This window comes from Eleutherodactylus coqui, chromosome 8 (assembly GCF_035609145.1).
Source record: "Eleutherodactylus coqui strain aEleCoq1 chromosome 8, aEleCoq1.hap1, whole genome shotgun sequence".
NCBI classification, from domain to species: Eukaryota; Metazoa; Chordata; class Amphibia; order Anura; family Eleutherodactylidae; genus Eleutherodactylus; species Eleutherodactylus coqui.
Window position 1 is genome coordinate 127,574,864 of NC_089844.1, and position 21,984 is coordinate 127,596,847.

Here is a 21,984-nt window from a genome sequence, read left to right on the forward strand (position 1 = left end):
TAACAAAGGGATGTCCCCCCAAATCGCGACCTTTCTCTTTTTTAGGGTATGTTCAATACGCTGCAGAATTTACTCTATGGAAACTTCTACAGCAGTTCTGAAAAACCCGCGTCAAAAAACGTCACCATTGGTGCGGATTTTGGCCTAGGAATCAGCTGCGTATTCACAGATGGTTTTAGTAGCTACATCGCTCCTCCTCACCTCGGAAAACATGGCTGATTCCTAGTCAGAATCCGCATTCATTGAAGATAATGAAGGACTACTGGTTAGCCCTACTCGCGCAATGGATCCCATACTAAAAACATCCAAGGAAGTAACCCCTTTTATTGAATGGACGCCCTTTGGGTGGATAGCCGGATATTTAAATTTTAAGACTAGAGATGAGCGAGTATACTCGCTAAGACACATTACTCAAGCGAGTATTGCCTTAGCCAAGTATCTCCCCGCTCATCTCTAAAGATTCGGGGGCCGGCGGGAAGAAACGGAGGGGAGATCTCTCTCCCTCGCTCCCCGCCGCAACTCACCTGTCACCCGCGCCGGCCCCTGAATCTTTAGAGATGAGCGGGGAGATACTCGGCTAAGGCACTACTCGCTCGAGTAATGTGCCTTAGCGAGTATACTCGCTCATCTCTAGTAAGTTGTCATCCGTGATCGTCTGCGCTGTTTTGTGCCAAATAATAAAGATTCCATCTAGCTCTGTTTAATAGGACTAAATACGCTCGTCCGAATACTCCATTGTAAATTAATGGGGATTCAGCACAGCGTAATACACTGCACAAATACACCCGTGTGATCGAACCCCAAGGAAACACTTTACTCCTCCCGGTCTACGTGTATCTTGATGACCCTAGTGCCAGTGGTACACCAATGGTGATGCCGTACAATGTCTGGACATGGATGTTGTCATAAACAGACCTACATGCGGGCAATTTTAATGCCGGCCTCTTGCGTCTCGTCAAACAATCAGATTTGGCACACAGTAATGTGATAATAGTCATAGCCCGTGAGCCACTGGTTAGACTCCGAGAACTGCTGTACTTTTTACATGGGGCAGTGATGGCCCCAGATTATTGCTGGAAACAGCAAATTCAGGTGATAGCCGTTCTATTGACGGGGCCCTGTGAGAAACCGCTCACCTGTTGGAATCACTTGGTTTTTAGGAGAACCAAAAACCAAGCGACTGTCGAACCATGTATACAGGAACCACTCAATCTTTGAGCGACTTGTGTTTACGGTGACTGGAGGCGTGCGGGCTCTGTACGACTGTTTATTCCACGGCCCTCTGGATTTAAATTTTCCGCAAATAAGTCCTTGCATTTTACCCTTGGCCTTCTGAGTGAGTTAAAAGCTCCAGTTTTACTATTTTGCAAATATGTTGCATTCATGATGTCAGGTCTTAGGGTGGCTTCACAACTGCGCTGGAACCTCTGTTCAGCAGTTTCATCGCAGTCTGGCTCAAAATACCGGAAGAAAAAGCACTGGTTGCAGCACTTGTTCTTTCAGTAAAATGCTGGGTATCTGAGTGGAAACTGAACGGACCCCATTATAGTCAACGGGGTCCATTTGGTGCTGTTTGGTTCCATCATAAGTCAAAGCCAGGGAATTCCCCTTTCCTGCTCCCCGAACAAAGCAGGAAACGCAATCCCGAATGCAGATATGAAACCAGCCTTAAACTTATTTGCATTCCAAGAATATGCAGAATGTTCATGCGGAAATCTTGCTGCAAAAATCTTGAGCTGTGCAAATGGTTTCTCGTTCTTCTAGGTTGAAGTTGGGCAGGCTGAGGATCAATCGTTGGTATTAGTGTATCTTGATGCCACCAGGAAGTACTGGTGGAGTCAAGTTTGACAGGGGAGTTACGCCCCCTGTATGTGATTTGCTGCCGAGCTGCATGGAATGTAGGTCCTAATTAGAGATGAGCGAGCATACTCGCTAAGGACAATTACTCGATCAAGCATTGTCCTTAGCGAGTATCTCCCCGCTCGGAAGAAAAGATTCGGCTAAGGGCAGGTACTCGCTAAGGGCATTGCTCGATCGAGTAATTGCCCTTAGCGAGTGCTCGCTCATCTCTAGTCCTAATCCCACTAGAGAATTCGATTTGGAATAATCTCCCAAACAAGAACCAATACTTCCAAAAGCACTGGAAAAAAGGGTTCTAGAGAGGGGAAAAGGTCCTATTTATGTCTATTGCAGCAAAAAAGTGGTTACCCAGCCAACCCGAACCTTGCAAGGGGCAAGAACCCTGAAACAGCTGTCTGAAGATGGGTGCCTTTCTTATGGTGAAGGCTCTGCTTTGGCTTACATTTTTAGTCGTGTTACAAAGCCTGTTAAATGGTTGGATATTGACTTGATAGCTGCCTTCTAATAGTTGGCGCTACAGAGACATTTTTTATCTCCATTTTGCATACCTTTTTCTAGGGGAGCATTGCGTGGCCTAGAAGACTCCCTGCACCAATTTGCTGTCTCCACGAAGAGAAACCATACTCTTCCAGATCCAATTTCAGCCTCGGGACTTGTCTGCAGCTACTGTTGCATTAATAAGTCTTGGTGTAGCCCTAGCTTCTGAATGCCTTTTACATTCCTTAACACAGGCCTGCAACCTCGGGCATGCTGGAAGTTGTGGTTTTTCAACAGCTGAAGAACCACAAATTGATGACCACTGTTTTAAGTTTTAAAGGAAGCCTGTCTCCTTATTTTCTGCCTAGTAACATAATACATTGTTTCATGTGCAACAACATGAGGAATGCAGCGGTACCTTTTTATTTTGTTTCAATTTATCTGCTAACGCGAGATGTCGACCCAGAAAGGGTTTGCACACCATATGCTAATTAGCTGTTGACCATCCAATGGGCAGTCCATCTCTGCCTTTCCCCTGCCTATTCAAGTAAAAAACACCTTGCTCCGTGAAGTCTCCAGCTCTGCCCGGTGGAGATGCTGTGTTCCACCTTCTAAGTGATTTGAGCCACACTGATGGCGCATGCGTGTGATATCCTACTGGTCCTAAATGGAGTCACAGTGCATGCGCCCAATTTGTTCGGTGCGTTGCAAGCCCTATGAAGATGAAACACATGCTGCAGACGTCACTTAGCATGGCGTTTTTTAGTTGAATAGTTGGGGAGAGAACCCAAACTACTGGCAGAGATTGACTGCCCATCGGACGGTCCACAGTTAGGATGCAGCATGTGAATACTTTTTGGGGTGACAGCTTGGGATGGCAGCCAGATTGAAACAAAATATAGGTACTCCTGCATTCCTCATGTTGTCGCGCATGTAAAAGTGTATTCTGTTATGCCAAAAATGTGACTGACCTTCTTTAAGGACTTGGTAGGTTGAGAATAGTTTAAAGGAACACTCGCTGCTTGTTAGAACAATAGCATTATAAAGTGCCTTCCAGTGATCATCTGTAATCTACCCGGTTTCCCTGAAAATAAGACATACCCTAAATAAGACATAGCATGATTTTCCAGAATGTTTGAGGATGCAAAATGATTTTTTCAGGCTTTTTGAGGATGCTTGAAATATAAGCCCTACTCCAAAAGTAAGCCCTGCTAACAGTTAATTTAAAAAGTCAATTTAAATAGTGTCCAGGCAGCTATACATGTAAAAAAGTTAAACCTTTTTGAACAAAAATTAATATAAGACACTGTCCTATTTTCAGGGAAACACGGTATGAGAAAACTTCGAAATTTTCAGTTTCCCTGCAGCGCTACCAAAGGGGAATTTAAGCATTACAGCAGTTCCTATTCGGATCTTGACCACAAAATGAGGTCTTTGAATTCAAAACTTAGAAAGTCAGCATTTTTTAACATGGTCTTCTAAATGAAATGACCTCTTTAAGGTAAAAACTAAACATTTTGTCCCCCTCCTATTTCCTAGAAGTCCGGGCAGTTTCAGAACAGCGGCCCTGTTTTAGTACTGTCCAGCCATGCTTATTTTTCCTTCCTTGTAGAAAAGTCTGTTTTATATACAGTAGAAATAGCGCTGCTGTTCCCGGCCATGCTCTCGTGACTCGATGAACAGAATCCAGGTTGTCTTACAGATTGCAGGTTGAAAAGTACAGTTTACTTTACGTGCCCCTTCTGCCCTTCATCTCACATTTTTATAGCCTATGTACAACCTGTGACTTTCAGCTCCTTCATGCTTACATAAACAAGTACAAGAATAAAAGAGCCTTTTGTGTCAGCCTCTTGGCTGCTAGGAAAAAGCCCTTCAAGTAATTGAAGTAGGAGGATCTAAAAGATTTTAAGAAATTGGACAGAAATTGGAAATTTCAGCAAGTCAAAAAAATAATTTGGCTCGGTCATATTGGCCTTTTAAGGGGGTTGTCCAGATATAAAGAACAGAGCTGCTTTTCTTTCTATGGAACAGTTTCCCATTTGCCCCATGGGTTTCGTCTAGTATTGTATCTCAGCTTTACTGAAGTGATTGGGTCTGAGCGCCAATACCACACACAACCTGTGGATAGGTGTAGTGCTGTTTCTGGAAGAAAGCGGCCATGTTTTTTTCTAATCCTGGAAATCCGTTTAATGCCAGGTCATGTTACATTTACTCTTGGTCTGAGAAAATAAAAGGAACCAGGTAGTGACTGAAACTAGAAATTCCTAGTTGATGCCGAAATTCTTGGATTTTTTCTGTAGATGTCTGTTGAAGTTTACATAGCTTGGCCACTAAAGATACGTTCTACATGGGACAATTGTTAGGCACATGAGAGCCCAACAGCCATCCCAACGTATATTGCATATTCACAGAAGTTGCTCAGTAGTTTCATTTCAATCAGATGAAATGGAACGACTCACGAGTACTGAGCTTCTTCTTGCTCAGTGCCCTTTTGGGGGCCGCATGTACATGGGCCGACAATCTTCTGTAATCGCTCTATTGAGGAATTATTTGGGCGACTATTGGTACCTTTTTAGAAAAGAAGTCAACATGATTTAAGGAATGGTGTAACTGGGTCCTAAATCTAAGCTATTTTGTCCATCCCGGTCTTACTCCATTAGAAAGTGTTTGAGATCTTCAGACCTTCAGCATTAATTGTGGCTCCAATTTAGCTCAATCAGTGTCCACTCAGTCAGCCAGTAGTCCAAGAATTGGGTGCATAGACACCGCACTTTGAACAAACCTGTGCTTATGTGTTCGTCGGTGTGATAACTAGCAAAAGTGCAAATGCTGCCCATAGAAGTTTATGGAGAAGGGAGAGAAGACAGAGCCGTAGGAGGAAAACAGAAGAAGAGATGCTGCTGCAGCTTCTAATAAGTTTTTACTGGCTTACAGCAACTGGGATCGCATCTACTGCCCAATACTGCTGTATAATGTCATCCATGACACTATTACTTATCAGGGTGTGCTACAGAGAGAGAGAGAGAGAGGGGCCGAATGCACATGGCCGGATCAGATTTTGAATGAGAGATCTCACAGCGGAATTAGACCCTGTTCTCTGGCGGTGACCCCCGCGTACCTATGCGATGTCTTCTCCGTACTGTGGATGTGCTGGATGGCACGCTGCAGCATATGCGCAGTGTAGGGAATGAAGCGCTAGCAATGACGCAGATCCGTGGCGATTTTGAAATTGACATTTTGCGATTTGCCGCAGGATGATTGGCTTCCATTGCAGTCAAGGCCTGCACTAGAATAGGACATGCTGCAATCTATCTTTTTTTAATTATTCTGTTCTTTTACATGTGTAATATATGGGTGACCTCATCACCAGCTCAAGGAAGACTGAAAATTAAAGATTCAGCCTGCAGAGGTCAAAGCGGGTGATAAATAGAGGATACGTTATAGAATGGTCAGAAATATTGTTATTCCTCCTGTACCCATTTGGCTGTTTATTCCGAAAAGTCATATTACCCACTTGATTTGTCCATGGTGCACCTGTTTTAAATATGGGCCACCATTCATGAGCCTCTCTTTTGTGTAAAGTTGCACAATTCTATCTAATCAGAAGGGCAAAATCTGTTTTTTGGGGGGGGGGTTTTGGTTGTTTTTTTTTGCGTTGTGAGTAAATGAAAAGGAATAATTTTCCCATCTTACAAAATACAACAGAAAGTTGCTATTTTTTTTCCTTCCGAGTACAAGGAAGCACCCAAAGTCCAGTGATACAGCATATTGGATGCTTAATTTATCTTTGAGATTTACTAAGAAAGTACAGTAAATACTGTTATCTCAGTGGAGCCCCCAGAGCCTAGTGTGGTGCAGAGTGTTAAGGCCACAGTATGCAGTCCTAAGCTCTCGCTCACGACCTGAAGGTTGCGAGTACCTGCATGGTTCAGGTAGCTGGCTTAAGGTTGACTCTGCCTTCCATCCTTCCGAGGTCGATAAAATGAGTATCCAGCTTGCTGGGGGTAAAAGATGACTGGGGAAGGCAATGGCAAACCACCCCGCAAAAACAGTCTGCCCAGAAAACGTCACAATGTGACGTCACCCTAGGAGTCAGTCACGACTCGGTGCTTGCTCCAGGGGACTTAACTTTTACCTACAGTGAACACTTTAACTGATGCTGTAAGAATTCTAGGTATGATAAGATTAGTGCAAACACTGATAACGTCTCCTGTGTAGCTCAACCATAGAAGCCAGTCAACCTTATTACAATCCAGATATATTCAAGTACCTCCTTTTGAAATTCCACATAGGGTTCCACACTAGGACATTCTAGTTCTTAACATTGTATACCACTCGATCAATTGTTAAAAATATCAAGTTGTATTTCCAAAGTCATGGGTCACTGGAAATAACACCAATTGTGCAGTTCCCCTGTAATAGACAACATGGAGATACTAGCCTCCAATGATGGCTTCTCACTTAGCAATAATTTATTGTACTTGACAACCTGCATTAAAAGGCATATTCTACACTAAATAGTCACTTTATTAGAAACACTGGCCATTTTATAATTTGTGCTTCCTTGAATGCAAATTAGACACGTGACCCCAGAGTGCAGCTTAAAATCAAATGACAAGAGTTCCATGGATCACATTCAGTGTGAATCCACATTAGAATGGGAAAATAGAGCAATATGAGCAACTTCCAACGAGGCTTGGTCATCAGTGCTAGACTAGCTGGGGTCAAGATGTCTCTGACGACCTTGTGGGGCTTTCTTGTGCAATAGTGTAGAGTATATAGAGAATCGTGTAATCAAGGAAACTCATCCAGTGAAATGGGTCAAAACAGCTCTTCAATGAAAGGGTCAAAGTGCCCTCTGATATCCGTAGATGGAAACCATGGGAGATTGCTGCAGCTCTGAAGGCCAAAGAAGGTCCAACGTGCTAGTAACTCGGTGAATCTAATAAAGCATCCATTCACTATAATTTATCGACAGAACATCAGGATTCCAAACACATTGCCCAACTCGAATTCTGCCTCTGCAGCTTCTTTTTGGGCTTACCGTTAAAGATGCCCTGCTATTATAGGATCCTAAATGGTAGGGTCACCTCCCTTTTTTAACTGAAGATTTCCTAACAACGCTTTGGATATGTATTTTCTAACTGGACAACCCCTCTGAGCCCCATGTTAGTAAAAGATGATACAACAATACATGGAGAGCTGTTGACCCACAACAGTCTTCTGCATCTGAAAGCTACATCTGCATTTTACCTGACCCACCAAACACACCCGAATTCCAATAGGACCATGTTGCTTTGTTGACAAGCCCAACCTGTCTAGTAGCTTGAACTGATGGCTTATCTTTTCTTGCTGTTTTGTTTAATAGACCTAGCCTCATGTGGCTGGACCTGTAGCATCAGACAACTGGTGATTGTGGCCATGGTAACCTTTGGCCCGGGGACAATTAGAATAGCTAGGATTGTGTTTTATGTTGTATTTTTTTACCATTACTACTTTTCGGAGGAGTGAATTCTGCAGTTACTTCAAATGACAATCCGCATTATTTATAACATATAGGCCATTGTACTTAGTACTGCTTAGGGGATAAAAATTCCATAGGACAAATCTTTTTAGAGTATCATTTCAGATATATATTGATATTAGAGGTTAGACTTATTTCAATGTAAAACACTGGCTGGATCCACCCACAGTTTTCGACGCCTTCCACAACTGACAGCCGAACATTCATGTCTTTTTGAGAGTTAAAGGGAACCCGTCACCGGGTTCATACTAACTGAACCACCACCAGCAGCATGGACTCGGCACAGGTATGCCCATTGCCTCTGTGTATGTGGTGTTTGAAACGCTGTAGCATTTCAGAATATACACACTTTGAAGTTTGACTCTGAACGGAACTCTGAGTCGGAGTCAGGCCATCATTTACAGGTCTCTACCATAAAGGGAAGTTTGACCATGGTGAAGCTTGATCGGAACTCAACTCTGAGTAGAAGTGTGTTTGTTCCGAAACACTGCAGAGTTTCAGAATAACACATACAGAGGGGCAATGGGTATACCAGCTTAATGGTGCCTGTGGTTCGGGTCGCATGAACCTGGTGATAGCTTTCCTTTAAGCTGCAGTCAGACACATCTAGCACCGCTTTATCTACCCTGGGAACTAAAAGATTAAGCCTTGAAATTCAACATCCCCGATCCTTCTTTCCCCATAATGACCTCTGTCGGGTGAAAGCTGAGCCACTCCCATACACAATTAGAGTCATATGAACTTGCCGTTATCGGCAGGGCCGGGCGACTACACTGTAATCTATTTAGGACCATAACACTCGTTGACGATGACACTGTTAATTAGATCATGATACATCTCTGGGAAGCTACAGACCACAGATAAATCGAAATTATGTATTGAACTTTCCATGACTTGCAAATGAGGCAGCAATGAGGAAGCAGGAAGCTGCACTCCTTCATATCCATATCACACAATTACTCACTTCTAGAGATGAGCGAGTATACTCGCTAAGGCACATTACTCGTCTCTAAAGATTCGGGGGCCAGTGCGGGTGACAGGTGAGTTGCGGCGGGGAGCAGGGGGGGAGAGAGTGAGAGAGAGATCCCCGCCGCTCCCCGCCCGCCCCCGAATCTATAGAGACGAGCGGGGAGATACTCGGCTAAGGCACTACTCGCTCAAGTAATGTGCCTTAGCGAGTATACTCGCTCATCTCTACTCACTTCTATTCAAAGACAACCTGACATGTCAATTTTAGTAAATACTTGTATTCCGCATATTATGACCATTCTAGAACAACTGTTCTTAGAACTCTGTTGTGCCATTCCTGCTGTTTCTCCTAGAAATGTATGAATAAATTGACAACTGGGTGTTACGCATTGGGGTTATTTTTACACATTTTAACACTGTCCAACCAGTGCTGACTGAAGGGATACACTCATTTGACAACGGTTGGTAACACCCAGTTGTCAGTTTATTCATGTTTTTCTAGAAAGAATTATGGAGGAGCACAAAGTTCTACGAACAGATGCTTGGAATTCTTTTATAGAGCATACAATTATTTTCATGAATCGGATAAGTCAGATAGATGACGGGTCCCCTATAAATATATTCCACTGTAGAAAACTGTGTGTAGAAATACCTACTGTTTGTATTCATACTATGGATTTTGAACTCGGGTTCTGCCTCCTGTCAGTGATATAATTGGTGATCATCTAATTTCCACGTGTGATGCAGTAGAATGCCAATTAGACTCCATAGGTAGTTGAAAGTATCATTGTGAAAGACCTATTGAAGAAGTATGCATGTTTTATACACCGTAATGACGTGTTCTTCCACCACGTGGAGTCCTCTAATAACTCAGCTTTTTATGCATTCATTGGAGTGCCATTTACGGTGCTAAGGAGAATCCAACTGTTTGACTGGCATCCAGAAACCTCCTCCGTATGTTAATACTTGATGAATTATTCTTTTATGGTATTGAAGTACGTGCCTCGATGAAATGTTTGTAAGTTCATGTACATGATATAACTGGCGGCACTTGTTAGCTCTGTTTCTTTCATTAATATACACGGTAGTTCAAAGTTTATAGTACAGGTTTTATCTCTGGACAACAAAACCTTTCCATCGGGAAAATCTTGAAGAAAACCAAGCGACTGCCACCCATCATGGACTTCAGATAGTTGACAGGTCCTGTGAAGTCTAATATCAAGTGGTGTACATAGAAGAGGAGGGGTTCTGTACCCAAAAATTAAAATGGGTCCCCTTTATGGTGCCACCCATGACAGATGGAACGGATACTTGTTTCGAATGCCACACCTAGTGAGTTTCTTTGCATCCAATAGCGAAAGAGAAGCAGTCCAAGTATTCCCCATAGCAGTGGCATGCTCTGCCTCTAGGGTACTTATGCCTTCTATCTTTGTAGCGCCTGTACACGTTTTCCTCTTGACTTCCTCCATACACATGCGTACTCGGAAATCCATCATGCTTGATCCAATCGGGATGCCCCTATACACTTCAAAGCTTGTTCATATGGTCGTATTTGCGTCGCGTATTACGCGGGCAGTATTAATGCATGTAGTGCTCCGTGAATAGAAGCCATTCATATGTGCGATCGTGGGGAAAAAAAATGCTGCATACCCTACTTTGGTGAGTATTATGCAACACAATAGCCCATTGTAGTAAATGTGCCTGGTGCGAATACGCAGCGTATTCACTGCATATTTGAGCAACATAACAATGGGCCCATCTGTGTTTTTTTTGCTTGTGTAAATATGCAATGTTTTTGCATGCACATAGCCATGCCAGAACAGGCGAAATACAGACTATGGCCTCCCTCACGCAGGCGTTTTTGTACAGTTTTCAGCTCTGGCTTTTCAGCGCTGCGCTAAACGCTATACAACACTCCCATTCATTTCAATGGGGCTGTTCACACAAGCATCAAAATGCAGCGTCTTCAACGCTGCTCTTTGACAGTGATGCATGTTTTATCTTTGGCCATTTTTGGCCCTGCGTCGCCCATTGAAATTAATGGGCAGCGGTTTCAGCGCTGCTGAAAATGTGGCACAACTTGGTACCACATTTTTGACAGCGCTAAGCGCTGGCTGCACAATCTAAAAAAAAAACAAAACAATATTCTCCAAGCTGGCGCAGTCCAGGTCCCTGTCCACTGCTCTTCAGGGCTCTGGGCAGGCTTCCAGGCACTTGTCATCGCCGAAAGAGCACCTTTTGCTAGTAACGGGGTTTGAAGACCTGCCTCCAGCAAGAAATTGCTCTGATTAGTTCATCAAGCGCTGGCTCAGCCAATCACAGCCATTCAATGAATGGCTGTGATTGGTGCATCCAGCACTGTCTGGGATTGGCTGAGCCCGTGACATTAGCCAATCAGAGCAATCTCTTGTGGAGGCGGGGTCTTGAAATCCAGGCACTAGCAAAAGATGCTCTGTTGGCGATGATAAGTGGTGGAAGCTCTGGAAAGCAGCAACAGGGACCAGACAGCACCAGCTAGGCAAGTATTGATTTTTTTTTCAGCTTCCTTGGCTGCGGGTTCAGCTGTGCTGAAAATGCAGCCAAAACGTTGTAAAAAAATGCATCACAATGCTGTTGAAAAACGCTGTATTTCTGTAAAGGTCTGTGAGGGAGGCCTTAAGTATTTTTTGTTCGTGTAAATACACAGCGTATGTAGGCAACCGAAATACGTTTACAGCGGTGTGAATGAGCCCTCAGTCAGACAATCCCATTGGCCACCTTTCCGCTCACATGTATAGACACTTTAAATGGTTATCCAACTTTGTAAAATGAATGGATAGGCCATTGAGATGTGATCGGTAGGTGTCTGCCGCTCGGGACTCCAGCTAATTTTAATGAGAGCTGTGCCCGCAGTTACAAGCGCTGACCATTACACAGGAGACAGAGCAGTAGCTTTCACTGCAACCCCTGTGTGTTGCAGCAGTAACAGCAGGTGCCCGATCAGCTAAGCGGTGGACCCCAACCAATCAACTGCCAATGAACTGTCCTGAGGGTAGGTCTTTAAAAGTATTTTTCTTGAAATCCCCTTTAAGACTTTTGCCCTGTAATAGATCATTGGTTAGTGCGTTTGACTTTGATATTTTAAAGGGATCATCTGAGATAAGAAATACATATTATTTAACCCAAAAGAGTGCCACTCATTGTGTACGGACTGTCAGGTATTGCAGATCAGCTCATCCTTTGGGGGTTTTAAATTTCCGACAAACCCTGTAAGGTCACTTTGGGAGGCAAGTCATGCGCATTATTGGAGTTCTTTCCTGATTGCTTTGTCTTCACTCTCCCTCATGTACATTTTCCTCTTTAATCTTTCAGAATGTTATGGACCAGTTCAACCCTGGGCTAAGGAACCTTGTTAATTTGGGGAAAAACTATGAGAAAGCAGTGTCAGGTAAGTTGTCTTTCATGGCCATTAATGTGTTCAAATCAGATTATAGATACTGGAAGCTGATTTACACACACAGCAACTTTGTTGGCAAGGCAAACCCTGTTCAATTACCCAGCGAGCTGATCGCATCCTTGGAGATATTGGAATTACTTACCTTTTATGCCTGGGAAGAGCTCCAACACTTGTATTAAATGTATAGACTGTATAGTTATTTCCATATGTGCCAGGTATCATAACAGGGGCATGTTGATATTCATCTTTTACTGTTTAAACTAGTTTGTTAAAGGGGTAGTCCTATCTTAGACTGGATATGCCATAACTGTCTTATAGATGCAGGACCTGCACCAATCTCATTTATTTCCATATGAATGACTTGCAGGTAATGGGAGTTGTGTGCAGCCTGCACGCCTCTATCCAATCAGCGGCATTATGGAATACAGCGGGTTAGGTTGTTCTTTAGGTTATCCAGTATGATTGATCTGTAGTGGAGTCATGGAATTATAAAAGTCATACATCATTATATGATAGAGCGACATAAGCAGTGCATTCTTGAAGCATACTTTATAAAAATGGCTGAGAAGAAATGCCATCAATATTCAAATGAATACTGGAAATACGGATTCATCCCTTCTCCTACAAGCGGACAGCTTCCCTTGTGCCTCGTTTGTGAAAAGGCATTTTCGAATGAAGCTATGAAGCCTTCGAGACTGAGTGATCACCTTGCCAAAATGCATTCAGACAAGGTGGATAGGCCTATTTCATTTTTCCATGGTTTAAAGTCAAAGTTTGAGAACCGCAGTACTGTAGGCAAGCTATTTGGAAAATCTGCTCTGAATGCTGACAAAGGCCTCCTTGCTTCCTATAAAGTCTCTGTATTAAAAGCACAATGTGGCAAATCACATACTATTGGGTAAACACTTGTGTTACCCGTAGTTAAAGAGATTGTCAGTACTATGCTGGGGCCTGACGTGTGTGTGCCATTGTAAAATCGATTCCTTTGAGTAATGACACTCTTTCAAAAAGAATTGATGAGATGGCTGCTGATGTGAAAGAAACACTTTTGGACATGTTAAAGAATACAGAATTTGTAATATAAATTTGCAAGTCAAAGGTTATAGACAATGAAGCATGCTGCTAGCTTATGTTTGTTTCGTTAATTGGAATGAGGAGGTAGTGGAGGAACTGTTGTTTACCAGAAATTTAACCACCGACACAAAAGGCTCCTATATATACAAAAGAGTAAAAACATTTTTCCAAGGAAAAAACATCCCTTTAACAAATGTACTTGGTCGTACAACCGATGGAGCTGCATCCATGATTGGTCGATATCGTGGATTTATAGCCCATTTAAAATCTGCTATCCCTGGCATAATGGCAATCCCCTGTGTGATCTATCAGCAGCACCTTGTTGCTAAACATTTATGTGAGAGATTGCACGATTCTCTGTGCTATATAATTAATGCTGGTGGTAAGATAAAGTGCATTCCGCTTACTGCGGAAATTGGTGCAGACCGGTAGCTGACTTCACTCTCAATTGTATTCAGTTTGATAAAGTGAAATCTGCTGCAGATCTGCACCAAAAATCCACAACAAAATCTGAACAAATCAGCAACATGTCAACACACCCTAAAGTGGGAATACCCCTTTAAGGTTCCCTTTTAGATGTAGGGTTTTGCCTATGGATGTTCACTGAAAGACCGTTGAGTCAAGTAAATGGTTATTTAACTTGTTTTATTGAAAACTTAAAGGGTTTGTCTCGCGAAATCAAGTGGGGTTATACACTTCTGTATGGCCATATTAAAGGGGTTGTCCCGCGCCGAAACGGGTTTTTTTTTTTTTCAACCCCCCCCCCGTTCGGCGCGAGACAACCCCGATGCAGGGAAGTAAAGAAAGTTTACCGGAGCGCTTACCTTAATCCCCGCGCTCCGGTGACTTCAATACTTACCGCTGAAGATGGCCGCCGGGATCCTCTGTCTTCGTGGACCGCAGCTCTTCTGTGCGGTCCACTGCCGATTCCAGCCTCCTGATTGGCTGGAATCGGCACGTGACGGGGCGGAGCTACACGGAGCCGCTCTCTGGCACGAGCGGCTCCATAGAAGACTGCTGAAGACCCGGACTGCGCAAGCGCGGCTAATTTGGCCATCGGAGGCCAAAAATTAGTCGGCACCATGGAGACGAGGACGCTAGCAACGGAGCAGGTAAGTAAAAAACTTTTTATAACTTCTGTATGGCTCATAATTAATGCACAATATACATTACAAAGTGCATTATTATGGCCATACAGAAGTGTATAGACCCACTTGCTGCCTCGGGACAACCCCTTTAATGCACTTTGTAATATACATCGTGCATTAAATATGAGCCATACAGAAGTTATTCACTTACCTGCTCCGTTGCTAGCGTTCCCGTCGCCATAGTTCCGTCTAATTTCGGTGTCTTCTTGCCTTTTTAGACGCGCTTGCGCAGATCCGTCTTCTCCCTTCTTCTCCCTTCGGCTCCGCTCGGCAGCATCGGCATTTTGGCTCCGCCCCCTTGTACACATCATCGCGTAGCTCCGCCCCATGATGTGTGCCGGTTCCAGCCTCCTGATTGGCTGGAATCGGCACGTGACGGGGGCGGAGCTACGCGATGATGCGTCCAAGGGGGCGGAGCCAAAACGCCGATGCTGCCGAAGGGAGAAGACGGATCTGCGCAAGCGCGTCTAAAAAGGCAAGAAGACACCGAAATTAGACGGAACCATGGCGACGGGGACGCTAGCAACGGAGCAGGTAAGTGAATAACTTCTGTATGGCTCCTATTTAATGCACGATGTATATTACAAAGTGCATTAATATGGCCATACAGAAGTGTATAACCCCACTTGCTGCCGCGAGACAACCCCTTTAACGCATACATTAAATGCAGCATATATTGTACCGAGCCTTGTATACAGAAACACTAATATCACTTCCAGGCGAAGATATGAGCTTTGTAACATGCATGGTGCACTTTGGTCAGTGATATTGAACAGGTAACACGACTCCTCTCCGGTGAGGGCCCTCTCCTGGTCGCGTTACGTCTAGAAACTGCTCGTATGCATTTTGCACAAAGACCAGGGCAGAAGAGTCACACCAGATGTCCCACACTTTGTGACATTTATCAGGGCGCTTCCTGTTTTTGTACATGAGTTTCTCTCATGGGACTAAGGTATTAACCTTATTTAACTATTGGGATACAGCGAGAAGTCACCTGTCCATTCAGCTCAATGCAACAGTCTTCTGCGCAAAAAAGAGGATTGCACTGAGCAAAATTCGGATATGATGCTAGCACTGTTCTTCCTCAAGAAGAGGAGGAAAATACTGGGAGTATTTGGTACCGGTATTCCTACCACCTGACTAAATAAGTGCATTACTTCAGTTCAGAAGGCCTGAAGTACGTAAAAATTCTATATTGCATTGCCTCCCTCATCTCAACCAATTGCCCAGTCCAGACCCTCCACTCCGCTACAGAAATCAGACTGAGTGCCACTTTAATTCGAACCTCTCATTCTAGCCTCCAAGACTTCTCCAGAGCAGCACCTGTCCTCTGGAATGCGCTACCCCAAACTATCCGCACAATCCCTGACTCACAAAACTGAGCTGTAAAAACACACCTCTTCAGGGAGACATTCCATATCCCCTAAACCAAACCCCGCTGTAACCACCTTAGTATCTGCTATGTCTGTTGTAGTGCCTGAAAAGATATAAAAATCTCATTCACAAGTAGATGTTCCAGGTTGACCCCATCAATCCACTGTTGCATTAGGAAGATTAAAAGATGTTGGAGACCTCTTACCCCAGAAGGGGATTTAAGCAGGGATCTCTTTGTGCCAAGTTACCTACCTGCCTAATTCCCAAACCTTGGGGGGCAACTTATGTATGGGTAATAATTTCCAAAGCGCCACTTTAAACAAAACGTACATGAGGCGATGATCATCATTTTGTAATGGCCAGTGCCGTATATACCTTTTGTTAACCCACTATGTACTATAATTTAAAATCTGGTACCTACCATATCCTTGGGGCGTTGTAGGGTCTCTAGATATAATTTGGCCCATGCCCTTTCACTTATAAAAGATGACAGTGGGGAGTAAAAGGGGCTGTCCAATTACCGAACAACATTGCCCCTATAACTTCAACTGTGCATCAAGTAACAAAAAGCGAAGTACTTACTTACCCTTCCTCTGCTGCGGGAATCCAGCCCTTCAACCTCACGGTTACCCCAGTGTTTGTTATTGCTAATGATGTAATCCGAAGTCACCTGACAGTGTCATCATATGGCGCCCAAGATATGAGCGCTGATACCAGTAGAATGGGTGCTGACACTGCAGCCTCTGATTGGTTGCAATGGTCAGGTGACTTGCGATGGCAGCAGTATTAAAATCTCCAGGAGCGCAGTGACAGAGGAGAGGGGTAAGTTCTTTTCTTTTTGCTATTACATTGATCGCCTATCATTAGGATAAGCTATCGGTATGTGGTTGGTCTCGCTCCTGAGACACTCACCATTCAGCAGAATGAAGCAGCACCAGAGGCATGGCCCTTTCATTGCATTATCCAGCACAGTGCCATTCATTTCAATGTGGTCGTGCCTGGTACTACAGCTCGGACCTTTCAACTAATGAAGGAGAGAGTGGTTAATCTGTAACTGGGTACCCTCAGCAATCGTATACTGTTGGCCCATGCTTATGTAATACCCTGGAAAACGCCTTTTAAGCATAATTAGCTGTAAGCTCCATGTGCGTCTTTCTGAGTGTATGGCAATTAACATAGCCCTGGTTTTCCTAGAACTGCACTGATCTGTGACTAAGAAACTTCCTCTATACTTTGCATATTTGTCATGTATTGTAGTATGATATTGTGTATTGAGAACAAACAATTTCCATATTTTAGTTTGGCCTTAACCCTGTCTGTGCCCTGTGTGCCACAATGCCACAACTCTCCCCCCACCAACCTCAGATGTAGGGGAAAAGGGGGTTGAGCACACGTGTGCAAACTTGAGAGGAATAGTGGTTGGCTGAATTAGTGTTCGACCAATAGCCATCTAATGTTGGATTCACATCAGCATTTTGTTTGCCTGTTCCATCCTAAGAGCAGAAACCGGATCCAGTAAAATCCCATTGATTTATTTATATTCAGTTTGCTTCAGTTCTGCCTGGTTTCTGCTTTTTGGGGGTTATTTTGGCAGGTATTCCATTTGTGTTCGATTTAACACCACAACAGATGCGGCTGAAAATACTGGAAGAAAAAGCGCTGCACGAAGCGCTTTTTGTTCTGTCCAAAAGCTGGGCAGAAAGTGGGTGGACCCTATTATAATCAATAGGGTCTGTCTGGTGGTGTTCTGTTCCTTCCCGAACAGAGCAGGAAAGTGGAATCTCCAGAGCAGATGTGAAACCATCCAAACAGATGAAAGAACGCTGATATGAACCTAGCTTAGTGATCTAATCTATATGGGGATAGCTACGCTGCTCCCCAACCTGGCAGTAAAAACTCTCATGACCCTTCTTTTCCTCCCCTTGATAGGGGTCACCATTTGTCTCTGGCAGACAATTATTGTGAGAAAACAATGGAATCACACTGCCCAATCCCTGTTAACACTGATGGAACGTACTTCTGTCCCCTCACTTTTTCAAATGAATGAGGCCAAGTTGCAATACCAAATACAGCCCGTTGGGCAAAAATAGTTTCTAGTTGACAATAAATACATTGTTTTAATCTAATTCAACCACTTTTTTACAGAAATACACTCCTCAGCGCTTATACACATTGAATATCTGAATAAAATTGCAGAATTATTGTTTATACTAACTGCATAGCAAAATGCAAGGTTATTGGCACATATTTTGATCAAAATATGTGGGCCCATAGGCCACATCCAGGCACATTTTATTGGACAGGTACTTGGCTCTAGAAAACACCTCCTTTTGGGCCATATGCCTTCAATGAACTAAGGGAAGGCTGGATACCTAATTATATTTTTATTATGCCACATGGGACAGATAGGTGAATGGAGTGCAGGACAAAAGTAAGGGCAATCACTCCTACAGAAATGTACATGCACCAAAAAACTAAAGTAAGCACTTCCACAAATCAATTAAATGTGAAGCTGCACATAAACCATGGCTGCGACAAATACAGTAACAGAAACCCATGCCTCCCGACTCGTACATATATAATATCTGAATAACATTTCACAACTGTTTATACTAACGATAAGTGGATGAGCCAATAATGATTTTTATACCTGCATAAAATAGACGACGAGCAAGAAGCGAGCGATTCTCATTTTTTGTTCAATCTTTGTCTCGCGTTTAGACTAAACAATTATCGTTTATTTTTGCTTGTTTGAATAGTTTTTGGACGGAACGATTATTGTTCCAAAAAATCGTTACATGTAACGTCACATTTCATTTGTTGGAAGTGCTGGCCAATTTTTTTTGTATGCATTCAGCCACTTTAATTAGCATTTGCATGACATGACAATCACTGTCAACTTCTATATAAACACGCACAGTCAAAGGAAATGGAAAGAATGGGGAAGAAAAAAATGATGGGTTCACCAACTATCCAAATTGCTCAATATGTAGATGAGTTGGAAGCCTAATATGTCACGTTGGCCATTAATATGGATGACTGTGTCTTACTAGCCATCAATGTCATGCATACTGATAAAATGATTGGTTCCGGTTATCTAAATGACTTAAAGGGGTATTCCCATCTTGTGCATTTGTGACATAGATGTCTGATAGGTGCGCTTCTAGAAAGCGGGAGAACAGGGGTTCTGCAATCCCCATTTGCTAATTTAAAGGGTCACTTCCAAGATTTTTTCTTTTATTATTCCATTCATTATGTAAGTGAGCTAGTCTTTTATATTTAGTGTTAGTTATTCTTTTCTATCTGAAACTCCGGGCCCTTTTTTTTTTTGTCAGATGGTCATGTGATCTCAGTTCTGACCAGATCTACTTGGGTTTATGTTGTGTGAAACTAGTCAATTGCTCAGTCTGTGTTATGCTGTTGCATTAATCCTGCCATAGAAACCGCTGAAAGGGGACACCGACACTCCTGTCACAGTTATAATAGAGGAGATCACAGCTCATCCTCTTGTCTGTATACTTATCATCTGTAACTTATTTAAGTAAATGTACAATTGAATGATAGTTAAACTGCCCCTCCCCCTCCCCAGCAGGCAAAAATGGTACAGCATCTAGCTAATGCCATACAGATGCATCATGTGATTGATGTGAAAATGGAAGTAAAAAAAAATCTCACTCTCAAGATGGTGCCTGATAAGTATCAGACTGGCAGCTGCACTGCATGGAAATGGCTGAGATAGACACTCCTCCAGAGCGTGACAGGCAATCAAGTCAAGGGGGGCAGAGATGGAAAAATGTGTTTTCACTGGACTGGCCCTTTAAGTCAGCTAATTATTTCCCCATTAACCCTTTCCAATCCAATTTGTATCCTGGTTTTTCTAAGGGGCTTACTCTTTTTCTGCCATTATACAACGGCGCTATATGCTGGCTAAAGCCAGTACTGCATGAGGTGACACGTTGGATAGGCTCTGACAGCAGAGAGGCTGGCAATATACAGTAAGAGAACCCGGATGGACGTCTTCCAACGTCTGAGTTGCACAGCCTTAAATCATAATGTCTTTAGACGTCAGACAGTAGATTGGAAATGGTTAAAATCAAAGTTGGGATCTAAACCTGTAGCTCATGTATGGTTCATAAATGCCCAAGATGGGAAAGACCCTTTTGAAAAAGTTTTCCTATGATAGTCAGATCTAGATGCGTTTTAGAGTACCATCTAGAGTATGTTGTGGACCCCAATGATCCTGGTAAGACAGACTATTATGAGGGGCATCGTTTTGTATAATCATGATACTAAGATTTGACAGATATGTATATATGCAGCTTATAGTTGAACATTACGATATGATAAACTACTATGCCATCAGTGTATTGTATGCAGACCTCTCCAGACGGGACTTGTTAGTAAGTGTGATCAAAAGCCAAGGTCACACAGCTCAGACTGTGCCTCGCCATCTCTGTAGAATATAATCTCCTGCTAAACCGACTATTAATAAGCCCAGATTTAGCATCTGAAAATTGCTGCTGTATTGTAAGCTGTCATAAGCCGGTTGTATATACGACGCATGGCCCAAGAGCCTTGGAGAAATAGGGTTTAAGCAACTTGTATCTCAACTCCTCCAATCCTTGGGAGGCATCAGATGTGTCCGGCAGACGCTTATCTCCTTCTACAGAAATAACATACCCTTGCAGCCAAGCCAAACGGGAATGACAACGATGGTATGGCCAATGTTAGAAGACTTGGCATATGTCTTTTATCTGTGCCACCATCTAGAAGATGCCCCTTTTAAACCAAAACTGCGTGCAAAGCTGAAGAGCTAAATGAAGCTATTCTACATAATTGATGGTGTCCTGTGCCCTGAAGTAGGTGGCGGCGTGAAACGTGATGTGCTGTATCAAATAGCGGGGCAGTGTGCTGTACATAGATTAAGTGTACGGAGCTTCCAGACAGGACTTCGAAAGTAACACTATACAGATCCTTACTTACTGTCTGGGGTTTGTTTAGGAGGATTTCATTTGATTTGTTAAGATTTATGCACTGCAGAGTAATTGGACATTTTTAGACTTTTTCTATTGTGAAATAAATTTTTCCAGAATTTTCCAAAATCTGAAATGAACACATTTCATGTAGCAGCGAGGTTACTGGAAGTATCTAGAGATTTCCGTTCCAGGATCCAGCCACAAATGCAGCATCGCTGAACTGCGGCCGCGAATCTCGGGATTAGCCAGCCAAGTGGACGCGATTTCTCAGAAATCTCGTCCACACAGGACGGCCAATCCGCTGCGGTTAATCCGGCAGAAACCGCGGCTGCAGCGCGGCTTTGCCGACCGCTGCATGTCTTTTTTTTCTATTTTCGCTGCGGCCGCGCTCTTCTCTATGGGAGCGCCGGTCGCAGCGGAAGAGCAAGCGGCCGGGCCGCTTCAAAGCCGCCACAGTGGTTCTCCCGGCGGAAATGTTGCAGTTTTTCACTGCGGCCAAACCGCGACATTTACGTCCGGAATCAGCTGTGTGTGAACCCAGCCTTAGAATTGATTTACTATGGGGAATGCTGATGGTTAATAAAACATTCATAGATGACCAACTGCCTGCTTAAGCAGTTTGTATGAAAGAGGACCCTTAGTTCTGCTGAAGTGATAGGCAGATATGTGGCTGTCAGTCGTTCAGTAGTAACCTAGTATGTTAAGCCGAAAAAAAATTATAATATGTAGTATGGTAACGCTCAAGAAAGGCGTCCAGGCTCCTCTTAAACTTGAGTTTGCCATCGTTACGTCCTCGGGCAGAGAGTTCCATAATCTCGCTGCTCTTACTGTAAAGAACACCCTTCCATATCGGTGTAGAAACCTTCTTTCCCCTAGATGTAGAGGAAGATACTTTGGGAGGTATCGGTAGAACTGGACAGTAAAACCGCAGCCTTTGGTGGGACCGGTTGACTCTCCAATGTGAATGGGAGTCTCACAACTATCTACTAAAATCAGAAGTCGGAGGAAAGGAAGATCAGGCAGTTGGATTTCAACATGCCCAATCTTTTGTTCTTGGGGAGATAAGCCGCTGCCAGAGGTATATAGCAGCAGCTTATTCCCCTCTTCTCAGTGTGCATGTAAATGAGACAGGAGGGTTGGGAGGAC

The 21,984-nt window shown here is 43.5% G+C and overlaps 1 protein-coding gene across 2 annotated transcripts in view; it reads left to right on the top strand.

Moving 5' to 3' along the window:
* BAIAP2L1 (BAR/IMD domain containing adaptor protein 2 like 1) overlaps nt 1–21,984 on the top strand; it is a 95,805-nt gene that overhangs the window by 17,526 nt on the left and 56,295 nt on the right. For both annotated transcript variants that reach the window (XM_066576376.1, XM_066576377.1), the window contains exon 2: nt 12,182–12,257. In XM_066576376.1, the coding sequence (XP_066432473.1) occupies nt 12,182–12,257 (76 nt within the window). The remainder of the gene's footprint in view (nt 1–12,181; nt 12,258–21,984) is intronic.